Source organism: Aulonocara stuartgranti, assembly GCF_965226115.1.
Source record: "Aulonocara stuartgranti genome assembly, chromosome: 3".
NCBI classification, from domain to species: Eukaryota; Metazoa; Chordata; class Actinopteri; order Cichliformes; family Cichlidae; genus Aulonocara; species Aulonocara stuartgranti.
This window is the reverse complement of record NC_138941.1, coordinates 11,187,228-11,200,575: the sequence shown is the minus strand read 5'-3', so window position 1 is coordinate 11,200,575 and position 13,348 is coordinate 11,187,228. Positions and strand designations below refer to the sequence as shown.

Here is a 13,348-nt window from a genome sequence, read left to right as displayed (position 1 = left end):
AACAGGATAAAGACATGCTGTGGAAGAGAGACAGATGAACCGCTGAGTGTTGTCCCGTCGAGGTGGCTCTTCTATGTTGTGCATTTATGGCACCAAACCACAAATGCAAAGGAAGAAAGGGTCGAGGCTGATTGGTGTATGTGCCCATGAGTATGAGTGTACACGGGTGTTTCTCTGTGTTAGTGACAGTCTGACAGAAGGCTGCATCCCTCAGCCTCATGTGGGCTGTGTAGCCCCTTTACAACTGCAGTGAGAGCTCAGACCTGTTTCTGGTGGGTGGTGGACTCCTCCAGGGCTTCCCCTGATTCCCCTTCTGCCACAGAAGACTGTGGCCTCAGAAACTCATATCTGCTTTTTGCAAATGAAGCGAACCTGTTGGCTTCATCAGCAGGGGCGGATCTAGAAGGGTGGCATGGGGTGGCAAGTGCCACCCTAAAATGATCCCTTGCCACCCAAAGTGCCACCCCAGTTTTGCATATGACAGTGTTGTTTATTAAAATAAGTTTAACAGTTTGAGCGTAGTTACAGTCAGCAGTGAATATAAATGCTAGAACTGGATATATTCCATAGTGTCCCCCCCTCCACATTAACAAATGGTTCAGCCCATAGCAGGACGGCTTTCTTCTTGTTTTCAGCAGCAAGTGATGCTTATGATTGTGCCAGAGCACATTTTGAACAACACCATGGGAATTTTGGATTTTACACAGGTGGGTGGATGTTACACTGTGGAAATGAAGGAAGGTGAGTGCTATTTTAAATGGTTGTAGAAAATGAAAAAACAGCAGGTGTATTGGCTGCATTTTTAGATAAATAGTTGTATCTGTTTACAAAATGTACAATTTATATTTGCATTTCAAGTTATAAACATTTACCCAACACGTCTGTGGTTTTTTTACAGTAAAAAATACTGCTAGGATTTTAGGTTCTTTGTGTGATTTCAGATCAGTAATAGTTACATTAATAGTAATAGTAATACTAATGCAGTATGTCAGTGAAAAAACAACTAAATTCAGTTGAGCTGAAAAGATACCAAACAAAGCAAGAGGAGGAAAAAATAAAATGAAACAATCTGAGGGTGAAACACAAACGTAAACTCAAAGGAGTCACAAATGTCCGGTTGTGTTTCAGACCTCAGAGGGTGAATCCAACAAATCATGAAAAATGAGGTTTACATGTTTGTTCATGACAGTGCAGATTTCTGACATTTTGTGTCATTTAAGCTGTAACAATGTGACTGTTTTCTAACAAAAACAGTGAAACTTAAGTTAGACTTGTGTTTGTAAATGAAGCGCCCCATGTTGTGTAGCTTTCTGGAGTTTATACTTATTGGGCTACATATGTATTTAATATACAGGCTGTACAGTACATAACATCAAAACTCACATGTTTCATGTAACTAAAGTGTGTAATCATGTGGGTACAGACAATAATTAAGTTATAGACTATATTTATATGAAAAACGTGCATACTTACTGCATTTGAATCATTTTAACCACATGTAACCACCTGCATATGTGTTTGGGGGGAAAAGGCTTTGATTTTGCCACCCTAAGAAAATTTCTCTAGAGCCGCCCCTGACCATTTCACAGGATTTGCATTTAAAGATGCAACAAGACTAAAATGGTTAGGGTCAGGAGGTCAAAGGTCAGAGCTCCTGTGGGTCTGAGGGCGGCCTCACGCTGGAGAAGGATGAAGGAGTCTGACCTGAGCCAGTGTTTGACATGAACACATCAGCACTGCTGTCAGTGAGCCTAACGACAGCCGTTAGCATCATTTCAGTGTTTCAGTCATAAAAACACTTCCTGTCTCTGTGGTGGTTACAGTGACATCATGCAGTTTGTGCTTTGACCTCCAGAGGGCGACAAATCAGCACAGACAGAGAGCTCCATTCAAACTTTGCTGCCATCAGGAATAATTCTTCAAATATAATCATCAGTGTTTGAGCAGTTATGATATCAGGGACAATCTAGACATGTGTGACAATACTGAACATGTCACATGACACCAGTGTTGGTCAAGTTACTTGAAAAAAGTAATCAGTAACTAATTACTGATTACTTCCCCAAAAAAGTAATCCCGTTACTTTACTGATTACTTATTTTCAAAAGTAATTAATTACTTAGTTACTTAGTTACTTTTTAAAAACACGATTTACAACCTGAGTAGGTGATAAAGCGATAGATCTTTCAGCCCAATTCTACTTTTTCTACATAATCCATCATACAAAATGTAATCAAATGGAAAAGTCTCTTTTTTTAACTTGTTTTATCAGTTTTAATCTTTTAACTTTATGCATCAAGCAAAAATGTAATTATCTGCAACATTCTCTGACTTGAATAAATTAGTTTAACATTGAAACCTGTTTTCTGCACATTCCAGCTCATAAAATAAAATATTTTTTGTGTTTACACTCAGTCTTTCAAATAGATGCAAGTGAAACGCAGCAGAAAAAAAATAAAGTCAAAGACTCAGCGGTCCTGTTGCTCTATTTTCACCTGTAAAGCAGGACTAGGGGTAGGCGGAGGTTTACCTTGGTGCAGGTGTGCCGCGGTCAGTTGTGCATTACGTCGTTGCGCACTCGGTGCTTGCTCGGAAGTTTAGGGGTTTTTTTCGCTGTAAAAAGAAGTTTTCTTCCCACGCACGATGGACGCTAATGTTTTTGTCACTTTTTATGGAATCAAACTCAAAGTAAGGTCAGTACTTCCACGCTTTAAACGCTGCACGCTCATACTCTCTCCCACAATCGATATGTGATCCATTGTTGATCTGCACACAGCTGTTGTCACTGTCGTGAGACATTCTCGCAAAGAAATCACGGTTTTAGTAACGCAGTAACGCAGCGTTCCTACGGGAAGTAACGGTAATCTAATTACCGTTTTTGCAATAGTAATCCCTTACTTTACTCGTTACTTGAAAAAAGTAATCAGATTACAGTAACGCGTTACAAGTAACGCGTTACTGCCCATCTCTGCATGACACACCTCAAACATCATGTGATCCACTCTCAGTCTGCACTTTCATTCATGACTTCAACAGGTTGAAATGAGCTTTGAAGAAACATTCAGTGAAATAAATCTTTCATGGATTCATGTGAGCAGCAGATGAACTTTGTACCAACAACATCTTCAATAACAGAGTCTGAATGAAGCTCAGGTGTTGATGCTGCTCACTGATTGGACGCTTGGTTTCAGCTCTGCTCTCAGTCTTTACTGCACAGGTGAAGGTAGAAAGTGTGACTGGATCTATAGACTGGAAACAGAGAAACATGCTGAACATTTGAAGCTTTGCAGCAGAAATGTTCATGTTACAAATACAGCAGAGCTGATCTGGGATCAGTGTGTTCACACCTGCAGCTACAACAAGGTTTCATGTCTCCACACGTCAGCATGTGAACTTTACTCTGACTCAGTCTGAGCAGTCAGACGGCATATTTTTAAAGTTAACACATCAGCACACACAGAGCTGAGCCCCTCCCACCTGTGCTGAGTTTCAGGTGGAGCCCCGCCTCCTTCCAGGAAGCAGCTCACCTGTGTGTCCGTGTTTAGTGTCCAGGTGTGGAGTGGAGCTTGTTGTTGGTGTGTGAAGAAACTGTAAGTTTGCTTTGTTTCCTCCTTTAACAGTTTGTCTTTAGGAACTTTACTGTTTGTTCAGCTCGTGTTTGATTTCTTCACACAACAAACTGTGTGTGTTTGTATTTCCGGTCTCTCCATTAAAGTCAGTGTGTAATGTTTCCTGGCTAACATCAGCTGTGTGCAGCTTAGTTCAGCACAAATCTGCCGCTCCATAGTTCACGGTAACGGACTCACAGCTGGACCAACGAGGCCGAGTGTGTCCGCCACTCTGAGCTACGTTCGTGTTTGTGTACTTGTAGTTTGTACTTTGAGTTCACTCAGAGCCCACAGAGGACGCAGCGTACGTGATGACGTCACAGCCCTTTACCTCCTTTACTGTGACTGTGATTAATATTTACACACGAGACACCTGCAGAGCTCTGACGCTAAGCTAGCACACAGCATGCTAACGCTAAGCTAACCTAGAACCCAGAGTGAGTTAAAGCTGAGTAAACACTGACCCCAGACCAGCACCGTGATTTGATTTTGATTTTATTGATTAGCATTCAAATATCTCAGTGAAAACAGAACAAAAATCGACCATAAAGCAAGTAAGCATGAAACAAGGCTAATCAAAAGGTATTGGCTGAAGCATTTGCTTATTACGCCAACCCTTTTCACAAAATATCTTTTTGCATGCAGCTCCTGTACACAGGGCCTGAAGCAAATAAGAAAACAAAGCAAAAACCAAACAAACAAACAAGAAAAAAAAAACTTTCCACCTTAGATAAGTAACTACATCAAAGCAAAAGAATCAAGAGGTTGTTTTTTTTTTTTTTTTTTGCTCTTTTCATTCTTGATTTATATATTTTTCTAATACTCTATTTTTAAACATGTTTTTAAACAAGGAAAATGAACTACACCTTTTTAAATCCCTGTCAGAACTATTCCACAGGTTACCTCCTCTAACAGAAACACATCTCTGCTTTATATTTGTCCTTATCTTGTTTTTTTTAAAGAAATCTCTTCCCCTTAAGTCATATTGACTCTCTCTGACTTTGAACAGCTTCTGAGTACTGGGGCAAAGCAAGTTATTTTGTGCTTTATACATTATCTGTGCCATTTTATATTCAACTAAATCATAAAATTTCAGGGTATTCAGATTAATAAACAAAATGTTAGTTGGTTCTATATAGTTTGATTGGTTTGTAATTCTTATAGCTCTTTTTTGTAACTTGAAAATAGGAAGAGTGTTCGTTTTATATGCATTACCCCATATCTCCAGACAGTAAGTCATATATGGAAGCAACAGAGTACAATAAAGTGTGTGTAATGATTTTTTTGTTCAGCTTTGTTTTATAGAGAATAGCAATGGTTTTTGACATTTTTGTTTTCACAATGATAAAGTGAGCTGCTGCTGCTGAACTTGAACAGGTAACAAAGTGATGAGCAGTCAGGCTGCAGGTTTCTACCTGTTCATGTTTCTACAGTAGAATCACTTTGAAGTGTCTTTGTGCTGTTTCATCTTTGATTTGTGTTCATAAACACTCAGAGAAACATCACGTGACCTCATCAGGATCTGTGTTGGTGTGTGGGGCTGTACCTCAGCTTTATGTTGTTACATGCTCATTTGTTCATTTCACACAGTAACATCAAAGTAATGTTATGAGGAGTAATGAAGTAACGTACTCCATTACTTTTAATCAAAGTGTTCTGTGTAATATGTGTAATAATGACTGTTTTGAGTAATGACCAACACTGATCACAACAAAGAGGAAATGCCTCCAACATGCACAAACATTTGAGCCACAACATGCAGTTAATGTGCACAAATGTCTTTGATATGCTGCTCAGTGATGGTGGTGACTGTCAGAGCAGAGCTACTGAGAATCAATAAGTAATATCAATGATGGGATCAGAATCACTAAATTCTTCTCATCCCTGTCAGTATCATACATGTGCTGTATAATGTGATAAATGTAGAGGTGCTGGCTGTTCTCTCACTCTGCTGTTTAGCTGTAAAGGACGCCTCCCTGCCTTTGTCTCATTCATGACCTTTAATAGTCTCTTCTAACATGCAGAGATCTGTATGATCTGTTTCATAGAGTCTAACCAGCCTGTACAGGTAACAACAACAGTCACTGCATCACTGACACACAAACGTCATCTCTGTCAATAACAACATTCATACATGGAATAAAAACACATCAGTGGATCATTGCTGGAGCTGATGTTTGTGCTCCTGGTGCAAAGGCTCTCAGTTTCCTCCTTGAAATAACATCAGTGGTGGGTCAGCGACATGCTTTCTTTCCCTCTCAGGTTTAAATATCTGGGACTCTCCACCGTTTGGTTTTAGAGCTGAAGAAGCTTCTCAGATGAAACGTCTTCCAGAAACTTAAAGACGTCTCTTTTCTCTCCAAGCTCCTTAGATCACATGACCTGGATGACTGAACCTACAGACATATTGACCTGGTTTCATGGTCACATGACAGGTCAGAGGTCAGCGACTGTAACTCAGTTCCTCCTGTTAATGTGAACTCACTGAGTGTTTGTGGTTTACCTCTCAGACTGACTGAAGATGATGATGGAGGAAGAGGAGGACAGAGCAGAGTCTGCAGGGTCCAGCTGTCCGTCTGTGAGGAGTGACGAGTCCAAAGGTCAAAATCCAGCCTTCAGTGGTGAACCTGGAGCAACGAGGTCAGAGAGCTGAACTCACTGAGTAACAGAAATAATTCTGCACTGACATTATAATCAGTGTTGACTCTGGTTGATTGTCTGACTGTGTTTGTGAGCTGAGAGGAAATGAAAATGAGTTTGTAACAAAAATCAGTTTTGTCCAGTTTTCCTGTAAAAAGCTGAACTCTAATCTAAGAGGATGTTACTGACAGGAAACAGCTGCATTATCTGCAGTCTGTGTGATCACAGCTGCTTCAATCATGTTTGTGTCTGCAGAGGTCAGAGGTCACAGTCTGCAGGGTCCAGCTGTCCGTCTGTGAGGAGTGACCGGTCCAAACATCTAAATCCTCCAGACTTCAGTGGTGAACCTGGAGCAACGAGGTCAGAGAGCTGTGATGACTCCTTTACATGTTTGTGTTTCCTGGATAAATATGACCTGAAACATCCTCAGATTGTTACAAAGATTCATTAAAAAGAAAACAATGAAAGAGAAAAGATCCAAATGTTCGACTTGGTCATTTGCTGTTTGAGGACAGTGATGCTCATATCTGTGGGGAAAGTGTGACCTGAGTGGGTTCATGTTTGTCTTTAAAGAACAGAGCTGCTCTGATTCTCTTTGTGTCTGATCTGTTAAACAGTCTGAGAGGTCACACAGAGACCCAGCAGCTAAAGCCTGGATCATACTGGCTGCTGTTACTCCATCAGGACAACACTGAACCACAGTGGTGTGGATGTAGTGGATAAATCCCACCATACTGATGCTCAGAGTTAACCACAGGGAACAAAACCAGATGTTACCTTCAGATTGTGACCTTTGGAGTGGACGATGCAGATTTCAATAGAGAATAAATGTTGTTGTTTTTCAGCTGTGAAGAAAGAATCTAATTTTCTGAACTTAAGAATTTATGATGCTGGAAACAACATGGAGACTATAACACAACATTTCCACTGTGTTCATAGAATGAATGTAAAACTGTCAGACATTCATTAAATATGCAAAATGTCTACAGAAGCATCAGAGGGTCAGACGTGAAGCACTCAGTGATTTTGATCAAATGACTCATCAGTTATTGATCTGTACTACACTGATCTACCACGTTAGTAAAGCTGGTGTTCTGGTGGTGGAGGGAGACTCGGATCATGTTCTGGTTTTGGAGCAGTGATCTGCTGATGGTTCAGTTTGATGAGCTTCTTCAAAATCATCCCTGACATCACCACTGAAAGGACGTCCATGAAAACAGACTGAAAATTACTGATATGTTCACAATCTGAGAGTTTAAAACTTGACAGACTTGATTCAGATGAAGTTATTTGAGCAGAAACTCCTGGATCTTTATCCTGTGTTGATCTAATCCTTCATGGTTCCTCCACAGAGTGGAGCAGCAGAGCTCAGAGGTTCCCAGTGGTCAGTCTGCCCAGCAGCATCAAACACAGCTGGACTCCATATTTATGGTCTGTACATGTACAACAACTACTGTTACATCTGTTCTGTTCACAGTCATCTCCATGCTGCTCTTTATAGACCAGTGGATCGTCAGTGTGTCCAACATGGATCTGATGTTTGGCTCCATGATTTCAGTCTGATTGGCTCATTCATAAATATTCTGTTCCAGCTGCTGGAGGACAACATCATCACTTTTGTGAAGAACGAGCTGAAGGAGATCCAGAAGGTTCTGAGTCCAGATTACCCAGAATGCTTAGAGAGTCAGAGGAGAAGCAGCAGAGAGGCGTTTGTGAAGATCACAGTGGACTTCCTGAGGAGAATGAAGCAGGAGGAGCTGGCTGACCATCTGCAGAGCAGTAAGAGGATTTATCTAAAGATTTAAGCTGCTGGATAAATGAGACATTTTCCAGAGATGGAAGATGGAGCAACATGTTTTAAAGATTAGTTCTTTTTGGAATTGAGTGTTTATTTTTCTTCTCATTCAGAACTTCAAGCTGCAGTTTGTCACCGTAACCTTAAATCCACCCTGAAGGAGAAGTTCCAGTGTGTGTTTGAGGGCATCGCTAAAGCAGGAAACCCAACCCTCCTGAATCAGATCTACACAGAGCTCTACATCACAGAGGGAGGGACTGCAGAGGTCAATGATGAACATGAGGTCAGACAGATTGAAACAGCATCCAGGAAACCAGACAGACCAGAAACAACCATCAGACAAGAAGACATCTTTAAAGCCTCACCTGGAAGAGATGAACCAATCAGAACAGTGCTGACAAAGGGAGTGGCTGGCATTGGGAAAACCGTCTTAACACAGAAATACAGCCTGGACTGGGCTGAAGACAAAGCCAACCAGGACATCCAGTTCATATTTCCATTCACTTTCAGAGAGCTGAATGTGCTGAAAGAGGAAAAGTTCAGCTTGGTGGGACTTGTTCATCACTTCTTTACTGAAACCAAAGAAGCAGGAATCTGCAGCTTTGAAGACTTCCAGGTTGTGTTCATCTTTGATGGTCTGGATGAGTGTCGACTTCATCTGGACTTCCACAAAACTACAATCCTAACTGACCCTAGAAAGTCCACCTCAGTGGATGTGCTGCTGATAAACCTCATCAGGGGGAAACTGCTTCGCTCTGCTCGCCTCTGGATAACCACACGACCTGCAGCAGCCAATCAGATCCCTCCTGACTGTGTTGGCATGGTGACAGAGGTCAGAGGGTTCACTGACCCACAGAAGGAGTACTACTTCAGGAAGAGATTCAGAGATGAGGAGCAGGCCAGCAGGATCATCTCCCACATCAAGACATCACGAAGCCTCCACATCATGTGCCACATCCCAGTCTTCTGCTGGATCACTGCTACAGTTCTGGAGGATGTGCTGGAAACCAGAGAGGGAGGACAGCTGCCCAACACCCTGACTGAGATGTACATCCACTTCCTGGTGGTTCAGGCCAAAGTGAAGAAGGTCAAGTATGATGGAGGAGCTGAGACAGATCCACACTGGAGTCCAGAGAGCAGGAAGATGATGGAGTCTCTGGGAAAACTGGCTTTTGATCAGCTGCAGAAAGGAAACCTGATCTTCTATGAATCAGACCTGACAGAGTGTGGCATCGATATCAGAGCAGCCTCAGTGTACTCAGGAGTGTTCACACAGATCTTTAAAGAGGAGAGAGGACTGTACCAGGACAAGGTGTTCTGCTTCATCCATCTGAGTGTTCAGGAGTTTCTGGCTGCTCTTCATGTCCATCTGACCTTCAGCAACTCTGGACTCAATCTGCTGGAAGACAAACAAACAACCTCCAAGAAATCTAAATTATTTAACAAACCAAAACTTCAATCTCTCCACCAGAGTGCTGTGAACAAGGCCTTACAGAGTCCAAATGGACACCTGGACTTGTTCCTTCGCTTCCTCCTGGGTCTTTCACTGCAGACCAATCAGAGTCTCCTAGAAGGTCTGCTGAGACAGACAGGAAGTGGCTCACAGACCAATAAGAAAACAGTTCAGCACATCAAGAAGAAGCTCAGTGAGAATCTGTCTGCAGAGAAAAGCATCAATCTGTTCCACTGTCTGAATGAACTGAATGATCGTTCTCTAGTGGAGGAGATCCAACAGTCCCTGAGATCAGGAAGTCTCTCCACAGGTGAACTGTCTCCTGCTCAGTGGTCAGCTCTGGTCTTCATCTTACTGTCATCAGAAGAAGATCTGGATGTGTTTGACCTGCAGAAATACTCTGCTTCAGAGGAGGCTCTTCTGAGGCTGCTGCCAGTGGTCAAAGCCTCCAACAAAGCTCTGTGAGTAAATCTGTGATCATGTTTATTTTTAAAATGTTGATTAAAAGTGGTCATAGATTTCTTCCATGACAGATCCATGTCCTAAAACCATGAGACAGCGTAGTTGTATAGTATAAAAGAAAAAAGGAGAACTTTTGACCACAATATTGTAACTTGAATGAACTTTTGATACAGCCTTTAAACATAAAATTTATGAACAGAATCAGTGACAAAGGGCAGCCCTGGTGGAGCCCATCACCCACCGGACTTATTACTATCCAACGTATTGCCGGCTATGCCAACCAAGCTCTTGCAGTGGTTGTAAAAGGATCGAATGGCCATAAAATGTTTCTCAGTTTTATTATTTTCAGTCACATCTGTTTTTGATTATTAACTGAATATTTTAAAATTCAGGCTTTTTATGTTATACAAAACATCTTTTCTTATGTCTTGTATTGATTCTGAAGGAATAGTTTTCATCAGTATCGCAGATACCAGCCTGAATTTTACTTTGTATTGGATCAGAAAGGAAATCAGTGGCATCACACATCACTTACAGCAACTTCAGTACCTCTTCATTTTAATAAACTGGGGGGAGGTGCACCAAGATTCAGTATGAGATAAAGAATTATTTTTAACTGTAAGGTTGGAGAAATCTGTTGTTGGAAATTGGAAGAACAGGTCATCTTAAAAATCACTGCATTGTAGTTTTATTCAGGCCCCTTCAATCTGTGATCGCTGTTGCTTTGCATTGTAAATGCTACTATTACAAAAGTCACAAATATTAGTGTATGTGTGTGTTGTTGGGTAATAAACCAAAAGAACAGAATCTACCAGCACCTCACTGATTTCTGCTTAAAAACAACAAAAAAGCAATAAAGCTCTGATTTGTTTGGTTGATCTTGTCTCCCTTCCACCTTGATTTCAGACTGAGTGGCTGTAACCTGTCAGACAGAAGCTGTGAAGCTCTGTCCTCAGTCCTGAGCTCCCAGTCCTCCCGTCTGACAGAGCTGGACGTGGGTAACAACAACCTGCAGGATTCAGGAGTGAAGCTTCTGTCTGCTGGGATGAAGAGTCAATACTGCAAACTGGAAACGCTGAGGTCAGATCAAGCGATATCGATTTTTTTTTTCATCAATTAACATCATTTAATCAATTTCATTTGGAAAAAATTTACATTGTGTGTATGTTTTGTTTTTTTAATGAATCCATGCAAGTCACAGTAAACTGCCACATTTGACTTTTGTAACATGAGGCAATAAGGATTCCAGCATGTCCTGGAAACATACATGCCAACCCTCCCGATTTTTCCGGGAGAATCCTGAATTTCAGTGCCCCTCCCGAAAATCTCCCGGAGCCACCATTCTCCTGGAATTCTCCTGATTTTCCACCAGGAAAACAAAATAGAAAAACCATATCCCAGAATTCATAGCGTGGCCCAGCCAATTCCAGTTTCCAACAATGGCTGCAGCTACTTAGTTTTAATATTGCTCTTATTACTCTTTCTGGGTCACAAAATAAACTTTTAACATATTTTCAGGCAAGAATGTCATATGTTTTGTTTTTTTAATGAATCCATGCAAGTCACAGTAAACTGCCACATTTGTCTTTTGTAACATGAGGCAATAAGGATTCCAGCATGTCCTGAAACAGTGTTGAAATATTGTAAATGTAGTAGCTCCTCATGGCACCATGAATACTTTAACACAAGTGTTTCATGTCTTCTTGTCATCCTTTCTTCAGATTGAGTGGCTGTAACCTGTCAGACAGAAGCTGTGAAGCTCTGTCCTCAGTCCTGAGCTCCCAGTCCTCCCGTCTGACAGAGCTGGATCTGGGTAACAACAACCTGCAGGATTCAGGACTGAAGCTTCTGTTTTCTGCAGTGGAGAGTCCAAAGTGTACACTTGGGATTCTCAGGTCAGGATTCAGTCTTTTCTGATGATGATTTAAAACCTGAGTCAGGTCGATAAATGGCTTACTCATTTACAACAGACATGATTTGTTAAATCACCTTATATATGTGTGCTTAAGTTCTGTGCTGCTCTGATTTATTGCCCGTGCTGTCTTTCAGTTCAGCTTTGTCGAGTCTCTGGTAGGATTTCTTTTACATGACCTGTGTAAAAACAAAACAGGAAACATATTAAGCTGAAGTGAGATGCACAATTTGAAAAATGGGGCACAAAAAATGTTGCTGCTTTCTGGAAAGTGCGTCTAAGAAGACCCAATGGAGAAAGTGAAGAGAAAAATCAAAGATTAAGAAGGAGAAAATGGCAGAGGCAGTTTCTCTTGGACTGCCTGCAGATGGGGCGAGACTCTAGAAACAGGGATTGGAGAAAATGTAAAGAGGCCAGGAGATGAATACTCTGGTGTTCTGGGGATAGTTCAAGGTTCAAGGCTCTTTATTTGTCACATGCATAGTTATACAAGTATAACACACAGTGAAATGTAGCCTGACACGCTCCTCGACATGTGCAAAAATTGGGGGGGGGGGGTGTAGAGGAAGAACATTATATATATATATATATATATATATATATATAAACACCCAGCACGCCCCTGCGGGCGGTTTATCCTTCAAGCTCGGGTCCTCTACCAGAGGCCTGGGAGCTTGAGGGTCCTGCGCAGTATCTTAGCTGTTCCCAGGACTGCGCTCTTCTGGACAGAGATCTCCGATGTTGTTCCCGGGATCTGCTGGAGCCACTTGCCTAGCTTGGGAGTCACCGCACCTAGTGCTCCGATTACCACGGGGACCACCGTTACCTTCACCCTCCACATCCTCTCGAGCTCTTCTCTGAGCCCTTGGTATTTCTCCAGCTTCTCGTGTTCCTTCTTCCTGATATTGCTGTCATTCGGAACCACTACATCGATCACTACGGCCGTCTTCTTCTGTTTGGTTGGTTAGCCACCACCATTTTGTCCGTCTGTATCTGGAAGTCCCACAGGATCTTAGCTTGGTCATTCTCCACCACCCTTGCGGGCATCTCCCACTTTGACCTCGGGACTTCCAGGTTATACTCGGCACAGATGTTCTAGTCCGGCATCTCCTGGTGTAGGTGTCCTGAAGCGGGGGGAGAGCAATCCTGCAGCAGCGTTCTGCTGTACGGATCACTCTCTGGAGAGCTTTTTGGTCCTTCACACAGCTGTTCCCGAACCACGATGTCATGTTCTGTGTGAGGATGCTCTCCACAGCGCCTGTATAGAAAATCCTGAGGATCTTTGGAGAGACCCTGAACTTCCTCAGTTGTCGTAGGTGATACAGGCGCTGCCTAGCCTTTTTGGTCTGGACCTGAATGTGGGCAGCCCATGTCAGGTCTGAGGAGATGTGGACACCAAGATACTTGAAGGACTGCACCCTCTCCACTGGAGCTCCATTGATGATAATGGGCTTGTAGTCTCTGTGCTGACCCCTTCT

General features: G+C 42.1%; 1 protein-coding gene across 4 annotated transcripts in view; it reads left to right on the top strand.

Annotated features, from left to right (window-relative positions):
* Positions 1 to 3,040: 3,040 nt before the first annotated feature.
* Positions 3,041 to 13,348, top strand: part of LOC309702164 (NACHT, LRR and PYD domains-containing protein 12-like) — a 202,511-nt gene continuing 192,203 nt past the window's right edge. For 2 of the 4 annotated variants that reach the window (XM_082526619.1, XM_082526620.1), the window contains exons 1-3: positions 3,048 to 3,590; positions 6,119 to 6,248; positions 6,504 to 6,608. In XM_082526619.1, coding sequence (XP_082382745.1) covers positions 6,130 to 6,248; positions 6,504 to 6,608 — 224 coding nt within the window. In that variant the 5' untranslated portion in view covers positions 3,048 to 3,590; positions 6,119 to 6,129. Of the gene's footprint in view, positions 3,591 to 6,118; positions 6,249 to 6,503; positions 6,609 to 13,348 lie in introns of all 4 variants that reach the window. The other 2 variants (XM_082526613.1, XM_082526618.1) reach the window with 2 other exon arrangements.